Source organism: Mustela nigripes, chromosome 14 (genome assembly GCF_022355385.1).
Source record: "Mustela nigripes isolate SB6536 chromosome 14, MUSNIG.SB6536, whole genome shotgun sequence".
Classification (NCBI taxonomy): Eukaryota; Metazoa; Chordata; class Mammalia; order Carnivora; family Mustelidae; genus Mustela; species Mustela nigripes.
In genome coordinates this window covers 106,044,336-106,066,402 of record NC_081570.1, presented here as the reverse complement: position 1 = coordinate 106,066,402, position 22,067 = coordinate 106,044,336, and the positions used below count along the sequence as shown (strand labels likewise).

Below are 22,067 nucleotides of genomic sequence, written 5' to 3'. Positions count from 1 at the left end.
ACTGGGAGAATGGGGGCTGAGGAAGATGAATCAAATCACAATCTTCGTTTTAACATCTTGTTAAAAAGATGTTCAAGAAGCCATACAAATCAAGGACAGTAGATATGCAGCCCTCATTCCAGGAATACAGTCTGTCAGAAGCATGAACACTTGAACAAATATAGGCTGGGAGGGAGGGGTCACAGGAGGACCAAGGGATATCAGGCCCAGGTCGGCGTGGCAACCTCTCCCTGCCTCCATGCTTTAGGAGGTGGGAGGAGGGACCCTGCCTGCTAGCACCACATGGGAAAGGATCTCCTGATCCAGAGTTCCCATTTCTATCTACTAGGAGCTGGGGGAAGAGCTAGACTGGAGACGTGGGGGTCAGAGTTTAACAGTCAGGAAGACCCGGTTCCTGAGGAAAGGATGGTTCAGGGAGGGTTCGGAAAGTTCAGAAGAAGGCTATCCTTTAAAGAAGACGCCCTCTGCATTCGATGGCCCCGCAGCAGCAGAGCAGCTCCTTGCCTTCCACGCTGCCCACCTCGTAGTTGTAGTCCCAAGTGAGCTCTGTCCCAGCCCGGATCCTCCTGGACAGGAAGACAGGGATGGGGGTGGTGAAGGCAGCATGCCACCAGGTGTGAGCAGAGCTGGGGCAAAAGGTGGGGGCCTTCCCCCTCTTGAACCCTGGCTGGTGCTCTTACCCAACCTTCCCCCTCTCCCTGACCCCCTCTTACTTGCTGGCAAAGAAGGCCACCCAAGGGAAGCGAAGATCGTGAGTATCCACGAAGACATTCTGGACAAACAGGTTGGGGCTGCAGCTATGCTGTGGGTTTAAGGACAGGACCCATAAGAACAGAGAAAACAGAACCCAGCTTTGTGGGGGTGAGGGTAAGCTGGACAAAAAACAATGCCCTTTGATCCTCCCCATCACAGAGAAGTTCTAAAAGAAAGCTACATCTTTAAGATCCTAGAGATCAAGAATTTCTAACAAGTAAAGGTAGGTTTACATAGTTGTGTTAAAAGAACTAGAAATATGAGGACAGTGGGATAACCCAGCATTTAGAGTGGAGGGAGAGGGGTCTCACATTGAGGTAGCGGCCGAGGTTGCCTTCTAGCTTGGCATCAATGATGTAGCAAGACTCTTCCCCATCATAGAACTGGCGTGTGTTCTTACGAACAGGTGCACTCTCCCCCTTTTCCACAGATGCCATGTTGGTGGACTTAATGGCAATCCCATGAGTGGACTTCAGAGCAAAACCTCTGGTTGATTTTACTGCCACCTGGCGCTTTGTCGGACCTGGACAGGAAGGAGAACAGGGTTAGGCACCATCCCACGTCACGACTGGATCCTCTACTTGCATTTCCATCCCACTCATTGCACGTAGGAATACTGATTAGCCGTGACCCTGAAAGCAAAGATTCTAATTGGCAGTTTTTTCAAGCTGGATTAGATCTGCTGGGTAAAGGAGCTAAGGCAAAAGAGTGGGGAAATGGAAAGGAGAGAGAAGGGGATGTGCTGAACATTAGCAGTTGAGTTGGGAATCAGAGAACCCTCCCAGACATACATACATCAACTCTTTTAAGATCTGAATGTTTTCTAACTTCTTTAGCTTCCCTAAAAAAGCCCCTATCCCAGCTTTCCTACCATTCCTTCCTACTACCCCCAACATTCTTCCAGACTACCAGACATGTTCTTCTTGTCCTCAAAGTCATCAGCTTCGGAGCCAGAGGAGATGGTCTGGATATCATCGCTATCCATTGCTGTGGCTGAAGTCTGACCAGTGGTGGGCTTCCGGCTCGTCCCACTTTCCCCCTCACTTTCTGTGCTGCTAGACAATGTTAACACATCCTGGGAAACACAAAGGTGAGAAGAAAGATGAATAAATGGAGAGGACCCATTCAAGTTCTTGCTCTTTCTACAGTTAGGTAGGAAGAAACTAAGTACAGCAAGAGAAAGATGAGACGCTTGCTGAAGGAAAAGGAAGCAAGAAGTCACAGCCAAAGAACCAAGGCATTTATTGGTAATTATCAGTAAGGCCCTGAAGAGGTGAGGTACAGCTTGAGGGAGAAGGCCACTTACATCAGCATTGGACTGAGCAGAGGCCATGAGTCGTCGGCTCTGATGCATACTAGTCTTACTAGGTGGGCGGCGAAGTCCTTCAAGCTTCATGGGAGAAGGATTGTAACCATAATTTCGAGAGGTTTCAGTAACTCTAATGGAAGGGAAAGGAATGAGAGATGAGAGGGAGTCAGATGACGGTGTCTTTTATAGGCTTGAAACAAGGCAGATCTGGAAACAGGTCAGAAAGAGAGGCTCTTACATTGACATCTTGTTTCGGTCATCAGGGTCCTGGAAGAGAGCAAGTGAAAGGTTAAAAAGTGTTTTCAGTGGTCCTAGGTAACAAATCCAGCAATCAGACTTGATCCCAAAGATCTCAGCTAGTGAGAAAAAAGTAAGCTAGCTAGAGACTGTTCTGCAGCTTGACAGTAACAGTGATATTCTCATCACAACACCTAAAAGGGGGTTTCTAACACTTTCCAATGATAGACGTAAGATGCTCAAGGGTAAATCTTACAAGGACAGGGACATAATTTACCGCCCATAATGTGCTAAGTTTCAACATCAATAAAAATACATCTAGAATCAACATTTTTTTTCCCCTTTAAGGATTTATTTATTGTGGGGGGGGGGCAGGATGGAGATAGAGCATGCAAGCAGAGGGAGAGAGGGAGAGACTCTCAAGCTGACTTGAGCCCAACATAGGGCGCAATCTCATGACCCTGAGATCACGCCCGGAGCCGAAATCAAGAGTTGGATGCCTAATTGAGCCACCAAAACCCCCTCGATTCTTGGTTTTTAAGTATAACAAAAGACAGCAATGCTGCAGATAATTTGAAATCAATGCTGCAGATAACCTGAAATTTAACATTTAATCTTATAAATCCTTTACTTTGGAAAGAACCAGATGCTTCTTTCCAAAGTTGATTTTTAAAATAATTTGGTTCTGGGGCGCCTGGGTGGCTCAGTGGGTTAAGCCACTGCCTTTGGCTCAGGTCATGATCTCAGAGTCCTGGGATCGAGTCCCGCATCGGGCTCTCTGCTCAGCAGAGAGCCTGCTTCCCTCTCTCTCTCTCTGGCTGCCTCTCCGTCTACTTGTGATTTCTCTCTGTCAAATTAATAAATAAAATCTTAAAAAAAAAAAAATAAAATAATTTGGTTCTTTAAGCACTAGGAATGTGCTGAGTGGTCAGGTGGCTGGGGCGATAATCCAGTTTGCCACAGAAATCTCCACCCAGTAAAATGAATGAAGAGTGAAAGTAAGCCACATTACATTACTATACCAGTTACAAAAAAGCCACTGCTCTTGAGTCTCCTGCCACCACTTACCTCTTTCTTGGGCTGCTTGATGTCTCCCTCATCCTTGAAGCCCAGCCCTGAGGTGGAGGCCTTCTCAGCCTCCCCTTTGCCTCCCCCAGCCCGGCCTTCCCCACCTTCGCTAGTCTTGAAGGATGAACGGCTATCAGAGTCAGCAAAGCCACCTTCACTGACACTATTGCAGCTCAACCACGAGGCCACCTTGTTTTTGGGTGTCTCTTCAGAGGAAGGCGGATTGCAACCACCTACAGGAATTGCTGGAGGGACAGGAATATGTGGGGGGCCGAGGTCTGGGGGGCGGGAGTCCTTGGAAGCGGTCTCAGAAAGTCCGTTCTCCTTTTGGCCCCGGGTCTGCCGCCGGGTAGCATAGCTGCGCCACACGGAGCTGGTGCTGAAGTCCTCATCTTTACAGAAGTTATCATCGGAGCTGTCATCATTGGACTCTTCAGGATCCTCTGTACCACTGTTGCCATCCTCCTGGTCTTTCAAGTCCACCCCGCTGCTATCAGAGGAACAGGGAGCATCACTCTCATAGCCTTCCTTGAAGTTCTCCACACTCTCGATGTGGTCCAGATTGGCAAAGTACTCATCACCCATCTCCAGGCCCTCCTTGTCTGCAAAGTCATCTGTCAGGATCTTGCCTGGGAATGAAGAGAATTAAAGGCATATTCCATGGTTATGAGGATCTTTTAGAAAGTACAGGGCTCCTTCCAGCAATACCCAGCCACTGACACATAGTCAAGACACCTCTCTTATGGGCTCTCCCTTGTCACCTCAGTGTCTTAACTCTAGTTTTTTGTTAAAGATTTTATTTATTTATTTGACAGACAGAGACCACAGGTAGGCAGAGAGAGGAGGAAGCAGGCTCCCCGCTGAGCAGAGAGCCCAACGTGGGGCTCAAACCCAGGACCCTGGGATCATGACCCGAGCCTAAGGCCGAGGCTTAACCCACTGAGCCACCCAGGCGCCCCTTAACTCTAGTTTTAAATCTTGCCCTTTCTGCCATCCTGTCTTCTTCTTCACTTGGTTTACCAAAAGGGTGTCTGCAGCTATGCTAAAAGCCTCTGGGTGGAGAGACGTGGGAGGAAATGACACACCAGGCCCTGCTCCCATGTCCCTCATCTGAAAAATCCTCACGTCCAACTGGGAAGGGTTTGTGCTATGGCAAGTGCTGTGCAATGTGTAAGCCTGATGGTTCACAGACCTGTACCTCTGGGGCAAATAATACATTATATGTTAATAATAATAAAAAAATCCTCATGTCCACTTTCAACCCTTTTCCTTCTTGTTCTTATAAAGCTCTTTGTCCCTTCCTAGTCTACCCAGACAGGCACATCACTTGTCCTGTTCTTTACATAAGAACATCCTGGCCTCTTCTTCCTCCCAAGTTCACATGTCAAGCATTTTATTCTTCTGTTTAGCTTCTCTCTGATTCAATTCCCTATCATGTCCTAACCTCAGAGGCCACCCTTTCATTTCATCACCAACCTGCATAAATACAGACAAAGGAGCCTTTGGCAATGTCATCCAAGCAGCGGATACCCCAGCCCTTGTTCTGTGTCTTGAACAGCTGTAGCCGAACCTGGAGTCCGTGCTGCACCAGCCGGTTTGTGCACATGTTTGGGTCACATTTGCAGCGTTTGTTACACTCATAGACTCTGGGAGGAGGGACAATAAACTCGATCATAACATGATTACTAGATCCATTCTGCCCACAGAACTGTAACAATTCTTAAGGTATCATCATTTAGTAGGTAGTGATCTAAGCGAGTGAATGTACTGAACTGTCCATGCTCTTTGATTCATTTGGAAATAGAGCCCAAGGAAATAACTCAGAAGGGGGAAAAGTGATTCATGGAGGTACTTATCACACTAGTTAACAGTGAATAGCAGAACGCCGAACACCTGGAGGAAAGCGAGCAAACTGATGTGAATAAAGATTAAGAGCTGTTAGAATATGTAGACAGACTACATCAATTTATAGAAAGAGATATATAAAATAAAGATGAGTGGGACAGGCAGAAGCCAATATAATAGATATGGAAAGAGGAGGAATTGGAACAAAAGTTCTGGCATAGCAGACTTTCATTCTTTCACTCTGTGAACATTTACTAACCACCCAGGGCTTTCTACATACTGGAACTCATAACCTTTCCTTTCAGGGAGCTCAAAGATCTATTAAGTTTAAGGACTGCACAGATTTAAGTATTTAAAAAATAAACTATCAAAGTTATCTAGCAAATAGTTTTACGGAGAAAACTGTCATCTTCTCAGGCATCAATATTTCTGCTCCATCTACTTTGTTCAGTGTTGGGATTTCAATTAAAGTTTCCTGACATGGAGATTTGGGAGACATCTACTTCTGGAAAGAGGACACCAGTATAATTAGAGAGTTGATGACACTGGTCCTATCCTTTTGGACAAAGATTATTAGCAGCTCCTCCCTGCTGAACATATATTTTGTGTTTGGCATTATGCCAATATGCTTCATATACGTTCTCTATTCTACCCTCGGAGCAGCCCTACAAGGATTTTTTTTTAAACCTCAAAAACCATGGAAACTAGGGGGCCCATCTGGCTAAGTGGGTAGATAGAGCATGTGACTCAGGCACAGGGGTCCTGAGTTGGAGCCCTACACTGAATGTAGAGATTCCTTAAAAATAAAACAATGAAAGCATAATATACACAGAGGAAAGAACATATACATGTCTACAGCTCAATGAATTTTCACAAACTGAACACACCATGTAACCAGCACCATCTCAAGAAGCAACTTCGTTAGGTCCCCTAAAGCCTCAGTGGGGCTGTTCTGTTCAATTCTCCTGTTTACAGCTAATAATACAAGATCAGCTTAGAATGGATGAAGTCAGAATTTGAATTTAGGTCTAATCACCACCAAAGGAACCTTTCACAGTAGGTATACTGTATCACTCATTCATTCAACAATGCTTCCTATGTGCCAGGTACTGGGTCAGTTAGATGCCGGTCATACCACCGTGAGCAAGACAGGTTCCCATCCCCATGGAGCTTATGTGCTAATGGAAAAGCAAAAACAAAAGCAAGAACAAAAGCAAGTCAACATATAAATTCAAGCTGCCCCAGATCCTATAAAAAACACAAAAGGACTGCTCAATGAGAGCATTAAGGGAGTGAAAATGACCTAGTTTTAGCGTCAGGAAAGGTCTCTCTGAGGAGGTGAGATTAAAGCTGAGAGCTCAAGGTTAAAGAAGATAACCATGCAACGAACAGTGGACGGACGCCAAGCAGAGGGCACAGCATGTACGCAGGCCCCTGAGGTAGACTGGCTAACACCAGGCAAACTAGATTCAGTAACTGAAGAATATCAGCGTGGTTAGAACAGTTTTGGAGGGAGAGAGATAGGAAGGGTCCAGATAAGCAGTGTCTTCTTGTTGCCCAAGATTAAGAGTTAGAATGAAATCCAAAATGCAGTGGGAAGCTATTAGAGTTTTAGGCAAGGAAGTGACATATTATTTGTGATTCTTTGAAAATATTTCTATGAAACATTTCAAACACGAAAAAGGACATAATGGACACTCATCTACTGCCCAGAATTAGCAAATCTGGATGTTGTTACAGACTCAAGTTTTATTATAATTAAAACATAAATGATACAGTGATGCAGCTGAAGCCAGTAACTGTCTTTCCCTTTGCTTAGCTTTCAATTTGCATTCAGCACAAATTCATCTCCTGACTTCCCTGGCATCCTTCATCTCTTGTGAAGATCCTCAGACATACAGGTTTTCTACTAAGCCTGTTCTTCCAGAGCTTCTCTTGCAGCTGGATCTGCACTGCTCGCACACTGGCTGTCCCATCTGGTGTGTGGCTGTCAGCCAAGTCCCCTTCACCCCACCACCTCCAGGGTTCTCCCTCAATCCTCTTTTTGTGTTGGAGCTGCTATTTCCTGGGTCAAAATGTCTTCCCCTCTCTTGACTTTTCCCCTTATGGCAAATAATTCCAGTTAACTTTCTTTTCTTTTTTTTTAAAAGATTTTATTCACGTATTTGACAGAGAGGAGAGTATAAGCAGGGGGAGCGGCAGGGAGAGGGAGAAGCAAGCTCCCCGCTGAGCAGAGAGCCCAACATGGGGCTCCATCCCAGGACCCTGGGATCATGAACTGAGCCAAAGGCAGGTGCTTAACCAACTGAGCCACCCAGGTGCCCCCTCCAATTAACTTTCTCTGGGAAGGAAACTAAATTGACAATTTTGAGGTGTTCATGTCTAAAAAATGTCTTTAGTTTAACACTTAAAACTCATTGCCTGGGGTTTAGAACTCTGGGTTATAAGTAATTTCTCCTCAGAATTCTGAATAGGGTACTTAATTTCCATCTAGCTTCCCATGTCATTTTGAGAAGGCCGAAGACATTGATTCTTTATTTTTGTGGTCTATTTCTCTTCTCTAGAAGCTTTTAGGATTTCTAGTTTGTCTTCAGTGTTCTGTGGACACAATGATTTCATTTTCTTATAATATTTTTTAGTGGTGATCTATTTTCATCTGCTATGCTGGGACATGACTTGCATTTTCCATTTGGAAACAGACCCTTCTTCAATTGTAGGAAAATTTCTGCATTATTTCATTGATGTTTTTCTCTTCTTCTGTTCTCTCTGCTAATTATGTATCTTGAGTACCAGGGTTTGTTTCCATGTTCATATATAATCATTTTATCAAGTTTTATATCCCCCTCTTTCATTGTCTGAGTCTTTGCCTGCCTTTTTCAATCTTATATGCTGGTTTCACCTCCTCTGCTCAGTCTCTGATTGGAGAACCCAGGGATGACTGCTGGGGCTCCTTTTCTTATCTAGTATCAATATTCTCTCTAGGTAAACTCATCCAGGCTTTAAATACTGCCTCTTACTTATGTTCAGGGTTCCTAATTCCTCATGTCCAGTCCTTATACTTCTCTCCAGAAGTCTCACTGCCTTCTTGATATTTCTCCTAGGAGTGTCTAGGAAGGACCTCAAACATAATATGGCCAGAGAAAAAGCTGAGTTTCTTCCAGACCTGCAACTCCTCCAGACCTCCATCTCAGTAAAAAGCACCAACACCCACTTTATCGCTGAAGTATAAAATTTAGAGGACTTGACCTTGATTCTGCTGCTTCCCTCCCACTCCATCAATCAAGTTCTGCAGCTCTAACTCCAAATGAAGCCCAACTCTACCCTCTTTCAGCTCTACTTGCTGTGTGCATTCTAGAACAAGGCCCAGCAACCACCACCTCTTGCCTATATCCCTGTAATTCATCTCCTAAGTGGATTTCCCAGTTTTACTTTTGCTGCCCTAAGACACAGTCTCCACAAAGCCATGGTAACCTTCAAAAAGTAGATGGCATCATTTGCCTGCTTGAAATTCTCTAACAGTTCCCTATCACACCATGATTTGTTTCTAATTTTTTTTTTAAAGATTTTATTTATTTATTTGACGGACAGAGACCACAAGTAGGCAGAGAAGCAGGCAGAGAGAGAGGAGGAAGCAGGCTCCCTGCTGATCAGAGGGCCCAATGCGGGGCTCTATCCCAGGACCCTGGGATCATGACCTGAGCTGAAGGCAGAGGCTTTAACCCACTGAGCCACCCAGGCGCCCCTGTTTCTAATTTTTATTCTCATTTACTAAGTCCTATATAATCAGGTCCCTGCATGCTTCGCTCTGAACACATCTCCCTTGCCACCATAACTGCAGTCTGTTAAGATGTACATACAACTATGAAATGGAGAACACTTTTAACTGCAACTGCTAGATCCTATTCAATCATTAGAAGTCTTCATTTAAAAGAAAGCCCAAGGAAGAAACATGTGCTGGAAATTCAGTAAGATTTAAATGATAAAACACTTGGTTTCGGTTACTCTATTTTTGGTTCCAATTTTTAGAACTCTGTCTGTGAAGTGCTTCACTTTCCCCTACTTACCCTGTGGGCAGACACTCTTCTAGTCTCTTGTACTGGTAGCCAGAGTTAGGGTTGATCTGGCCGCCCGGGGTGCAGGCTGTGGCCTGGATAGTTAGTTGATGACAGGCACATTTGGACCTGAATTAAGACAGAAGGATATGACGGCCAGAGCTGTGAGACTTTCTTTAGAGGTAGGAAGTACTACAAAAGAATAGGGAGAACAGTGAAATTTTTCTTGTCATACATGTAAATGAGAAGGGAAAAGGGAAAAGACAGTAAGAACATGACAGACCACAAGGAAGACAGAATGAAACCAAGTGGCAACTAAAAGCACAATGGAGGGACACAAAGGAAAAAGGGGGAGAATCAGAGAAAAACAAACACAGGGCATGTGTACCCAGGGTCATGCAGTGGGGGCCATGTCAGACCCAAGCCTCTCTCACTGCTTCATGGAGGCCTAATGGCAGGAGCTCCAGCTGAGGGAGGATGTAAATAGGAAACAAATGGAGAAAGAAGGTAAAGGAAAGACAAGGATAACAAAGTTGGAGGCAGGGCCAGCAATTACCCTACCAACTCACTTGTCACGGCACCCATCCTTGCAGTCACAACCGACCAGAAATTCTGGGCCCGTGTTAATGAAAACACCCTTGCCCGGGATTCGTTCCTTACTGTAGGCCACCTGGGGTGGGGGGGTTGTGTCAATCTCATTGACACAGGATAGGGGAACATCTTCCTTCCCGTAAGTGATGTCCAATATATAGTAAAAAGGTTTATAGGGCTGAAACTTGCGGTCCACAAGAACATATGGATCCAAACAGAACATCTCCAGGAAGAGGAAGTCACAGCCAGTCTCAAAAAGATAGCGCTCAATCTCCTGCATTGTCCGAAGGCAGAGGCCACAGGGTGTCTTATAGATAACATGAAAGCCCATCTTGCGGTTAACTCGGCGGCGGGCTGTCATCCGCCGGAAGTCATAGAGTAGTGGGACCAGCAGAGGATTCTTGCCCCGGTACTGCGCACTTCTCATAGGTCTGACTCGGGACAGACAGGTGTAGCTGCACACATGAGGTAAGTAGAAGAGCTTCTCCATGGGGGCTCGGTAGGAGGGCTCTGCTGGGGCCCGCTCCAGCATGCCGTGGAAGGCGGGAGGTGCTGGGGGTACTGGGGGTGCTGCTGGGGCAGAGGCTGCTGAGCTTAATGGTGGTCTGCAAAAGACACGTGAGAGATCAGGTAAGAGGGCAACAGGACCCTTCTGCTGCAGAAGGCCCCTGCTGCTGGCTAGCTCACTCATCTTTCAAACAGCTGTGCCCGGGAAGCCACAGATGACACAAGGAAGTCACGTTTTCCCTTGCTTTACCAAACTTGGACACTAAGAGGTCCTGGTTACTCTTCACTGAATGAAAATATCTCCACCTCACCAGTATACCTTATTATTATTATTTTTTTAAGATTTTATTTATTTATCTGACACAGAGAGAGAGAGAGTGAGAGAGGGAATACAAGCAAAGGGAGTGGGAGAGGGAGAAGCAGGCTTCCCGCTGAGCAGGGAGCCCGACGTGGGGCTTGATCTCAAGACCCTGGATCATGACCCGAATTGAAGGAAGACACTCAACCAACCAAGGCACCCAGGCGTCACAACAGTATACCTCTTCCTAAAATTTTTTTTGCCTGTGAGTTACAGACATACAGTCCAGTTTACTACCAATATTTTCCCCCTTTTATGTGTCCTACAGACTGTGATTCAAGGAAAGAGGTAGGAGTAATCCCTTTCTACTGTACCAATTATGACACCACATTCAATGAAAAGTTTTAAACAAATGACTTCTAGTGATTCTGTATTTCTAGGCACTTTTTTTTTTTTTTAAGATTTTATTTATTTGACAGACAGAGATCACAAGTAGGCAGAGAGGCAGGCAGAGAAAGAGAGAGGAGGAAGCAGCTCTCTGCTGAGCAGAGAGTCCGATGGAGAGCTCAATCCCAGGACCCTGGGATATGACCTGAGCCGAAGGCAGAGGCTTAACCCACTGAGCCACCCAGGTGCCCCACAGGCACCTCATTTCTAATTATTTTCACACCCTGTTTGTTGGAAACTTCCCAAGTTAAAGCTTTCTTTTCTGATCACCTGGGTGGCTCAGTGAGTATTAAATGTCTGACTTTATTTTGGCTCTGGTCATGATCTCACCATCCTGAGATCAAGCCCCGTATCAGACTCCACACTGTGTGGAGTGTGCTTGAGATTCTCTCTGCCCTTCCCCACACTTACATGGGTGTACTCTCTCAAATAAATCAATCTTTTTTTTTTCTTTTTAAAGATTTTATTTATTTATTTGACAGAGAGAGATCACAAGTAGGCAGAGAGGCAGGCAGAGAGAGAGAGAGAGAGAGAGAAAGGAAGCAGGCTCCCTGTAGATGCAGGACTCGATCCCAGGACCCTGAGATCATGACGTGAGCTGAAGGCAGAGGCTTAACCCACTGAGCCACCCAGGTGCCCTCAAATAAATCAATCTTTAAAAAAAAAAAAAAAAAGCTAAAACAAAACCCTAAAAACAAGAAAGCTTTCAAGTCCAACTCCTCACCATCATAGCCTTAAGTAAGCCCCTTGGAACCAAGAATGTCCCCAGTGAGTATTTAGTCCATGCTGCCACCTCCCCACAGAAAGCCTAGGAGTTTCTCACCTGTATGTCTGGTTGCTACCAGGCTTCCCAGCAGGGACATTTTCACTGAGTGCTGGAGATGTAGGGGAGGAATGACCAGAGCCCACAGATCCTGGCCGGAAGGATGTGCTCTTTTTGGCTACCTGCTTCCGAGATTGGGCAAGCTGACTTTCTAAGCTGCTAAGAGATTAAACATCATACAGTAAAGAATACAGAAAATGCAATGTGAAAGAAACTAGTAAATAAGAAAAAATATCACTCACTCATTGTCACCTGCCTGTGGGGACAGAGGGGGTGCAGGTAGGGCAGGTGGGACAGGGGGGGTAGGAGGGGCTGTAGGCTGCAGGGGCTCCATTGGCTTGAACTGTGTCCCAGTACTGGTCAGATCCTGGGTGTACTGGACCACAGGGCCTTTGCTCCTCACGGCACCTAGAGAAAAGAGGAAACTGACCACTGAAGATGACAGCTGTGTCATGTATACTCATGCACATACCCAATCATCAATTTACATAATATACATAAGCAGCAATGGAAACATTTTGAGTAAGTGTCAAGACTGTCGTTCCATTATTTAAACCAATGAGTGAAAACACTTACTGGCACAGGCTGGCTTCAACCCAGTAAGGCTTTATCTTTCTGCCTTAAACACAGTTTATGCTGGTAATTAGGTTATTCTTTGGTGAAAAATTTTAAAAAAACATTCTTTGATCAACTAATGATATCAGGAAAAATCAACCAAAAAGTAGGCCAGGAACATATAAAAACAAAAGCTGTCCAGGCGTTTAAAAAAATTGACAATGAATCACATACAAAGCAGATAGTTCTCATATGGATAACAGAGGTAACTATACTACCACATCCACCCCTAAGCCAGTTGTTTCAGATTTTTATGGGGTCGTTTAGAATGAATCAGAGCCATTGCACTAAGTGGAGGCACCACGTACTACTGGAAACTACTCAGGACACACCTCCTGTTTCCAGTGAGTCAGTGGTGTCATCCTGGTAAACAAAGAATAGCTATTGTACAGACTCTCCTTTGCTGCTTTGCCTGTTTCTTTCCTCCCGTTCGGTGTCTTTCTTTTTTTTTTTTTTTTTTTTTTTTTTTTATAAGATTTTATTTATTTATTTGACAGACAGAGATCACAAGTAGGCAGAGAGGCAGGCAGAGAGAGAGGAGGAAGCAGGCTCCCTGCTGAGCAGAGAGCCCGATGTGGGACTCGATCCCAGGACCCTGAGATCATGACCTGAGCCGAAGGCAGAGGCTTTAACCCACTGAGCCACCCAGGCGCCCCCGTTCGGTGTCTTTCAAGACATACCCATATTTGGACGTGTCCTGAGCTGTCCTCCTTGCTTCTTCTCCAGTGCAGAGGCTGAGGATGTCTTCATACTGAACATGGGCTCTAGCCGCGTAGAGCCTCGATAGATCCATTCACATCTTTTGTCATCCTGGGGGATTGGGAGGAAGGAAGGTTGGAGGGAAATGAAGCAAAGGTTAGAAACTATATCCTGCCATCTGTGCAGAATATGCCTCCATGTGCTCCTTGAAGGAAATCTCCCTGATGAATGCCAAATTCCCTATCTACTCAATAAACTTATGTTCCAGTTTCCATGACAGCCATCAGGAAAATGAAAAAGAAAATCACATATTCTTCACTTAAAAAATTACAGGAGAGACAGATGTTTATATTGAGTATAAGTGGTGTGACACAGATCATTAAGGCCTTAAGGAACAAAAGACTGAGGATAGCTCAAAGACTGGAACTCTAAGAAAGGCATGAAAGGGGAGAAGAGGACAGGTACAGAAGATCCAAGAGTTAAACTGGGCCTTGAATGATCATCAGGGGGAGCCTGGGTGGCTGTCAATTAAGCATCTGCCTTTCAATCAGGTCATGATCGCAAAGTCCCAGGATGGAGCCCTGCATGGGTGGTGGGGAGGGTCCCTGCTCAGTGTGGAGTCTGCTTCTCCCTTTCCCTCCACTCCTCCCCCACTCCTGCTTGTACGCTCTCTCTCAAATAAATAAAATCCTAAAAAAAAAAAAAAAAAATCATCAGGACCTCTAATTCTTTGACACCTCCTTTTGGTCTCACTATGCTACCAAAACCCTGATCCTGGACAATTGGAACTGTCTTCTCCATGCCTATATGCAATGTAAATATCCTGAGAGAGAGAAAAACAAACCAATATGCAAATTAGCTCACAGTTAAATTTGGGATTTTTTTTTTTTAATATTTTCTTAAAAGAGAGCAAGCATGTGTGCACACGAGTAGGGAAGCTGGGGGGAGGCACAGGAAGAGCAAGCAGCAGACTCTCTGCTAAGCAGGGAACCTTATGTGGGGCTTGCTCCCAGGACCCCAAGATTATGACCTGAGCTTAACCGACTGAGCCACCCTAGGTGCCCCAGGAATTTTCAATAACCACCAGAGAGAAACAAAAAGATAAAGTAAAATTTGCTCCCAAACAGTGAAAACAGATAGCATAAGAAAAGGGAAAATTATGGAGGACTACAAAATCATCCTCATTACTGCCTCTTATGCTCCCCCATCCCACTCTGAGCCTTGTGTCCAAAACTCCGGGAAGAACAGTACCAGGAAGAGGATCCTGACTAGGCTGCCATCCACCTCCTCGACGCGGGACTTCCACCACGTGCCTTCCCATTCAGTCTTGATAAGCTGGCCACTCTTGAGCAGTACCATGGGGCGGTTGGGGTAAGCCGTGATATACTCTTCTATGAAGTCCCGGCAGGAGATGTCTTCTATGTCCTCCCAAGTCTTTTTCACTGTGCCAAGGAAGAAGGAGGGCTGAGAGAGGGCAAGTGGAGCAGGTCTCTCTTTCTCTCTCTCTCTCTCTTTTTTTTTTTTTTTGTTTAAAGTAATCTCTGTGCGGGACGCCTGGGTGGCTCAGTTGGTTAAGCAGCTGCCTTCGGCTCGGGTCATGATCCCAGGGTCCTGGGATCGAGTCCCACATCGGGCTCCTTGCTCAGCTCAGGTCATGATCCCAGGGTCCTGGGATCGAGTCCCACATCGGGCTCCTTGCTCAGCTCCCTCTCTCTCTGATAAATAAATAAAATCTTAAAAAAAAAAAAAAGTAATCTCTGTGCTTAATGTGGGGCTTGAACTCATGACCCCAAGGTTAAGAGTTGCATGCTCTACCATTTTTGCCAGCCAGGCACCCCAGGGCTTATCTTGATAGGAAAAAAACAAATGGTTGACAAGGAGATGTTGGCCATTTTTCAAGTTGGGAGGGAGAGAAAAATAAAGAAAGAAAACATAACCTGAGAAGCAAAACCAAGACTACCTGAAAGTATTGAACCTATTGTGTAAATGCACACATAGACCAAATCAATACTAACTAAGCAATATGCAAATATAGGTGAGTCACTTATTTCATAAAAATGGATGTTTTGTTTAGGAAAATTCAAGTGAAAATTCTTGCTAACCTGATATAAGTCTAGAGATAAATAAAAAAGATCAGGTGGCATGATGAAATTGATTAAAAAAAAATTGTCCTTCCTTCTCATTCTGTATCAGGCTACTTTTAAGGGACCCAGAATGTATTTACCGTCCTTTTATATGGAAAGGGATCAGTGTTAGTTAACTCTTTTGTAATTAAAAACAACTGCTTTGTAGAGTCTGTTCCCAAGCCAGAGACACAAGTATGGAAGGCACTATGAAAACTCCATCTAACTCAGCTTCTGCAGAGAGCACTATGCAGCTACAGATTTATACAAATGTTAGATGAAGGACAAGACTAGGAAAGAAACAACATCTCCTTAAGCCTAAATCACTCAGAAACAAAATCAAAACACAACTACAATATGAGAATCCACCCAAGGTCAGTCATGATTTCCTAGTATCCCACTCTTCAACTACAAAGATCCAGCACTAGAGACAAGCAAATAGAACTGTTATCTCCCAAAAGACATTAATCAAACTTACGCCCTTTGAGATGGAAGCACCACATATATCAGGGCCTGCCTTCCTCCCTCCATTTTCTTTTCTTTTCCTTTCAGGGCTTTTCAACTGATTATCTTAACAAGAAATATAAGGTAGAAGAGGAAATGGATAAAACTCAGAAAGGAAGGAGGGACACTCACGTGGCCGGCAAATGGGATATAGTTCAGACTGTGTGACATAGGAAGCATAACCATCATCAAAGAAAATGAGAAACCTGTAAGTAAAGAGCGATGGCAGAAAGATCAGGGGTTATATTTAACATGACCTACAGAAATTTCATAGCTTCTCCTCTTGATCACAATAGGACATACTCCTGGGAAAATGTTCTGGTGTACTACTTCCTTCCTATTACTCTTCCAAGAGTTAGGAATTCTCCCTCAATCTAACCAATTTACCTCCACTTTTCTAAAACCTACTCATTCTTGTTTCACTATCAGACTCCTATTTTGCTAAAACCATTTAGTTTCCCCTTCCTTCCTATTCCCCTAACAACCATTAAACAATCTTAATGACTCTCCTCCTAGTTTTACCTCCAAGTTTTTCTTGAGGAAAAAAAGAAAAAAACGAGGAAGAATCACCCACATGACCTCTGTTGCAAAAAAAAAAAAAAAAAATCAAGGGCTTCTGGTCACAAAAGCTAATTGTGAAATATTGACTATGGTTTGAATAGGGCAGGTGCTTTGCTACTGGTTTCCACTCTCTTTACAATCCTCTGTCCAGGTACCTGAGCTTGTTTTTGACGTTTGGTGTCTCAGCTACAATGCCAGCATAGAGCCAGACCTGATTCCCATCCTTGTACTTGGCTACCACTCGACTGCCCACAAAGAGCTTGTCAGCAGGAGGGTGGTAATCATAGGCAATATGGTTCCCCGACAGGAGACTCTTCCCTTTGTTGTCAAATTTCACCTTGTACTTCTTTCCTGGTCCTGAGTAAAGGGAAAAAAATGAACAAAAATTTTTAAAAACCATCAGTTTCTGTGTAAATCCTGACTTCTACATGAGAGACAAAAGGCAAGGCTGTGGGGAAAAGAAATGATCAGCAATGGAGACCTGCAGGTTGCCTTTTTCATTAGCGCTTCTTCTAGCTTGAACATACCAACCGTCTGGATAGCGATAAGGGTGCCTTTGTGCCATGTCTTAGTTCTCTTCTTGCCCAGGATGCGCATGCTAACTATAAGGTCACCATCTTTGCTCAGTTCGCCAGACATCTGACTTAAGGTCCCTACAAAAGAAAGCAAAGATGTTCTAAAAAAAAATATGACATAGATATGGGGAGTAAATGGGAAAGTTAAGATAGTGTAATATAGTAATTGATGAAAATGGAGGTAATCACTGATCCTTAGTCACTTTTGCTGCTCTCTCAAGTAGACAAAAAGCATAGCTGACTCAACTATTTTTGCTAACAGGAAATACTTGCATAATTGCAATTCACATGTAATTCAAGAACATCTCACTTTAACCAAGTATCTCCAACTCCTTATTAACAATATTAATTACACTCACTAAGTGCTAAGTAGTATTTATAAAACAATTTTCCATTGGAGAGCTATCAACAGCCCTATTGGACAAAGTTTCCCTTAGATCTCTTTTTAAGATCTTGAGTTGCGGGAGGCCTGGGTGGCTCAACTGGTTAAATGCCTGCCTTCGGTTTAGGTCATGATCCCATGGTCCTCAGACTGAGTCCTGCATCAGGCTCCTTGCTCAGTGGTGAGCCTGCTTCTTCCTTTCTCTCTGCCTGCCACTCCCCCTTCTTGTGCATGTGCACTCTCTCTCTGGCAAATAAATAAAATCTTAAAAAAGAGAGTTTGAGTTCCTCTCTTCTAAATGCCATCTAGAAGTGGTCATGAGCACAGAGCTAAGAAGGTATTTGGATAAAGCCACCACACATTAGAAAATCAGCAGACAAGACTTAAGCAAGACAAGGAAAACCTGTGGTGTTTAAAGAACCCAACATAAGTGGAAGAGAATTCTAATGCTAAAACAGAGCCAGTTACTCATGAAATCTCTGTAGGAATTCACTTCCCATCTCCACCCCCACTCTCTATGCTGAGATAACTCCAGACCCTAACCTTTATGTAGATCCTGGGAACTGCTCTTCTTGTTGACAGCATCCATGAACTTCTGGACATCCTGAGCGGACTTTCTTAAGGCAGCCATAGCTTCACGGAGCTGTAAGAAAGGTGATGAGGGAAACAAGGTTTAAAATAGCATGGCTTAGCCCTGAGAGTAAGAACTCATCTTTCAAAATTCTTTTTCTCCCCCCAAATATTTTATTTGACAGAGAGGAAGACAGAGCACACAAGCAGGGGGAGCAGGAGAGGGAGAAGCAGGATCCCTGCCAAGCAGGGCGCCTGATGTGGGGCTTGATCCCAGGACCCTCATTATCGCAACCTAAGCCGAAGGCAGATGCTTAACTGACTGAGCCATCCAGACACCCCAGAACTTTGTCTTTCAAAAAACCGAATAGAATGAGTTACGGTTGAGAAGGTATGGTTACTTTACTAGGCAAAATTGCCCTTATAAATCTGGTTCAGAAATCAGCTTTAGAAAAAGAAAAAGAAATCAGCTTTAGAAACCTTCCTTGATTAATTTCACCTAGTGGATTCTACATTTATATAGCACTCAGTGCATGCATCTCTAAGGAACCTTTGCTGCATCCTCAGAACACCTATTAGGGGACTGGAACCCACAGGGCTGATTATCTTTTTTTTTTTTTTTTTAATATTTTATTCATTTATTTGACAGAGAGAGATCACAAGTAGGCAGAGAGGCAGGCAGAGAGAGAGAGAGAGGAGGAAACAGGCTCCCTGCTGAGCAGAGAGCCTGATGCGGGACTCGATCCCAGGACTCTGAGATCATGACCTGAGCCGAAGGCAGCGGCTTAACCCACTGAGCCACCCAGGTGCCCAGGGCTGATTATCGTGATGGCTGAAGTGACCGAATGATCAGGCCAGAAGTTTCTCCCATCTTCATATTCTTTTTTTGTTTTTTAAAGATTTTATTTATTTATTTCATAGACAGCGATCACAAGTAGACAGAGAGGCAGGCAGAGAAAGAGGGGGAAGGAGGTTCCCTGCTGAGCAGAGAGCCCAAAGCCGGTCTCTATTCTAGGACCCTGGGATCATGACCTGAGCCAAAGCCAGAGAGGCTTTAACACACTGAGCCACCCAGGCGCCCCAACATCTTCATATTCTTATCTTTCAGTTTACCTTCCCCATCCCAACTCACCTTCTGGTCTTTGGGAGTTCTGCTCCCAGCATCACCTATGGACGAGAGAAGCTCTAATGAGTGTAAGATCCTTACACATAAGAATTTCCACGAATTCAGTAACTAAGCTACTTTTTTTTTTCATTGAGACATTCTATTTCCATGTATTATATTATATTGTATTGTATTATATATTACATTGTATACATGTATTATATTATAAACTACTTAAAAATATTATCATGGAACTATTACTAATAACTATTGACAACCACATGTAAATATGTATGTAAAAGTACTAAACGGTCCAGAAGGGGACGAGAGGGAGAATGCTCCCTGCTCAGCATGGGACTTGATCCAAGGACCCCAGGATCATGATCTGAGCTGAAGTCAGACACTTAACTGACTGAGCCACCCAAGCACCCTGTATATTTAAGTTTTTTTTTTTTTTTTTTAAAAGATTTTATTTATTTATTTGTAAGAGAGAGAGAGAGTGAGAGCGAGCACAGGCAGACAGAGTGGAAGGCAGAGTCAGAGGGAGAAGCAGGCTCCCTGCGGAGCAAGTAGCCCGATGTGGGACTCGATCCCAGGACGCTGGGATCATGACCTGAGCCGAAGGCAGCTGCTTAACCAACTGAGCCACCCAGGCGTCCCATATTTAAGTTTTTATAACAAAAATTTGCCTAGACACTATCTGAATGATTTGAAAAATGTGGTCAGTGAATGAAGCAAAAATGTTTATTCTTGAGTAGCGCTGTCCAACAGAACTTCCTGTTGTGATAGATATGCTCATCAATACTTGTTAGTCTCTCCTTTTGATTACAGCCATCCTAATATAAAGTGATTCTGATTTGCATTTCCTTAATGACTAATGATGTCAAGCATTTTTTCCATATACTTAGTGGCATTTACATATCTTTTTTTTTTTTTTAAAGATTTTATTTATTTATTCGACAGAGAGAGACACAGTGAAAGAGGGAACACAAGCTGGGGGCATGGGAGAGGGAGAAACAACCTTCCCACCAAGCAGGGAGCCTGATGCGGGGCGGGGTCCGGGAATCATGACCACAGCAGAAGGCAGATGCTTAATGACTGAGCCACCCAGGCGCCCCTGAAAGTGCCTTTTAAAAAGTAAAAATATTCATGTGGTAAAAAACTAAAACATTATAAAAGGACACAAAATAAAACAGACCTCCCTCATATTCCTGCCTCTAGTTACTCTCCTTAAAAGCAACCAATATATCAGTTTCTTCTGCAGCCAGATATTCTGTAAATGTACATATGTACTCTTTCCCCTCTCAATCCTTTTACTCATATTCAACATGCAGTTTTAATGTTGCTTTTTATCCCAGTATTCCCTCTCAGTATCTATAAATCTTTCTTTTCCCTCATTTTTTTTTATTGTGGTAAAATACATATAACATAAAATAGATCTCCTAACCTTTTTTTGTTAGAGAGGTATGTACAAAGTTTATTAAAAATTGACATGGTGGGGTGCCTGGGTGGCTCAGTGGGTTGAGCCGCTGCCTTCGGCTCAGGTCATGATCTCAGGGTCCTGGGATCGAGTCCCGCATCGGGCTCTCTGCTCAGCAGGGAGCCTGCTTCCCTCTCTCTCTCTCTCTCTGCCTGCCTATCCATCTACTTGTGATTTCTCTCTGTCAAATAAATAAATAAATAAATAAATAAAATCTTAAAAAAAAAAAAATTTACATGGTAGGTTCAGCCAGATTTTGCATATTTAAGAAAAGTTAGAAAAAATGAGAAAATTGAATATTAAAGTTTTTACTAGAGACTGATTTATAAACATATAATTTGAGATTTTTAAAGTGAGAGAAACACTATATACAGATTAAGGATATAACAGCTTTGGGTCTTTTACACTTACCATCATTCAGATCACCAGCTCTTCTGATAAAGAACTGGACATCATAACCTCAAATTACCTCATACACTTAAAATGTAATTAGCATTTTATTTGTTTTGTTCATTATGTAGAAGAATAGTTACATGTTTTAATTCACTTTTATATCTGAGGGCCCATTTCCCTAATCTTTCCAAAGACTATTAAAAGGAAGATCGTGTTGACTACCAACTTAATTTTACATATAGGTTAGCTGAGATCTTTTGAGACATTAGGACAAATTTTTGCCCTTGACTCTAAATTACTAATTTTTAAATACTCCTTTTTCTTTATTATTTTATTAGGAAGGTCTACACACAACATGGGGCTCAAACTCACAACCATGAGATCGAGTCACATGTTCTACTGACTGAACCAGCCAAGCACCCTTTAATTACTAATTTTTAAAAATATTTTTAATAAACATATAATGTATTATTAGCCCCAGGGGTACAGGTCTGTGAATCGCCAGGTTTGCATACTTCACAGCACTCACCATAGCACATACCCTCCCCAATGTCCATAACCCCACCACCCTCTCCCGATCCCCCTCCCCCTAGCAACCCTCAGTTTGTTTTGTGAGATTAAGAGTCTCTTATGGTTTGTCTCCCTCCTGATCACTTCTTGTTTTATTTATTCTTTTCCTACCCCCCAAGCCCCCCACGTTGCATCTCCACTTCCTCACATCAGGGAGATCATATGATAGTTGTCTTTCTCCGACTGACATATTTCGCTAAGCATAATACCCTCTATTCCATCCATGTCATCGCAAATGGCAAGATTCCACTTCTTTTGATGGCTGCATAGTCCTTAACCATTTTTAAGCAAACAGTTCATAGTATTAAGTATATTGATATCATTGTGTAAGCAACAACTTTACTGAAAAATGTTAAGGCCTAAATAAATTGTTTTTGTGTAGAAGCACTAAATAGTATGAAATTATTAGCTATCCCTATATTGTTCTTTTAATATTATCAATAGTTTTTTGGGGGAGAGGTGAGTGAGGAACATGACAGGCTGATTCTCAAATATACATAAAAGCATGACAGGTAAAAAGAGCCAAGACATTCTTGAAGAAAACCAAGGTGAGGTTACTG

General features: G+C 43.5%; 1 protein-coding gene across 4 annotated transcripts in view; it reads right to left on the bottom strand.

The window, feature by feature from the left end:
* Nucleotides 1–43: 43 nt before the first annotated feature.
* Nucleotides 44–22,067, bottom strand: part of SETDB1 (SET domain bifurcated histone lysine methyltransferase 1) — a 33,663-nt gene continuing 11,639 nt past the window's right edge. For 3 of the 4 annotated variants that reach the window (XM_059376069.1, XM_059376068.1, XM_059376070.1), the window contains exons 4-22: nucleotides 19,092–19,126; nucleotides 17,933–18,032; nucleotides 16,960–17,085; nucleotides 16,588–16,789; nucleotides 16,004–16,077; nucleotides 14,496–14,686; nucleotides 13,226–13,355; nucleotides 12,173–12,338; nucleotides 11,931–12,089; nucleotides 9,834–10,460; nucleotides 9,277–9,393; nucleotides 4,844–5,013; nucleotides 3,368–3,996; nucleotides 2,301–2,329; nucleotides 2,060–2,192; nucleotides 1,663–1,828; nucleotides 1,065–1,276; nucleotides 714–802; nucleotides 44–566 (exon numbers count right to left, since the gene is read on the bottom strand). In XM_059376069.1, coding sequence (XP_059232052.1) covers nucleotides 449–566; nucleotides 714–802; nucleotides 1,065–1,276; nucleotides 1,663–1,828; nucleotides 2,060–2,192; nucleotides 2,301–2,329; nucleotides 3,368–3,996; nucleotides 4,844–5,013; nucleotides 9,277–9,393; nucleotides 9,834–10,460; nucleotides 11,931–12,089; nucleotides 12,173–12,338; nucleotides 13,226–13,355; nucleotides 14,496–14,686; nucleotides 16,004–16,077; nucleotides 16,588–16,789; nucleotides 16,960–17,085; nucleotides 17,933–18,032; nucleotides 19,092–19,126 — 3,473 coding nt within the window. In that variant the 3' untranslated portion in view covers nucleotides 44–448. The remainder of the gene's footprint in view (nucleotides 567–713; nucleotides 803–1,064; nucleotides 1,277–1,662; nucleotides 1,829–2,059; nucleotides 2,193–2,300; nucleotides 2,330–3,367; nucleotides 3,997–4,843; nucleotides 5,014–9,276; nucleotides 9,394–9,833; nucleotides 10,461–11,930; nucleotides 12,090–12,172; nucleotides 12,339–13,225; nucleotides 13,356–14,495; nucleotides 14,687–16,003; nucleotides 16,078–16,587; nucleotides 16,790–16,959; nucleotides 17,086–17,932; nucleotides 18,033–19,091; nucleotides 19,127–22,067) is intronic. The other variant, XM_059376071.1, reaches the window with a different exon arrangement.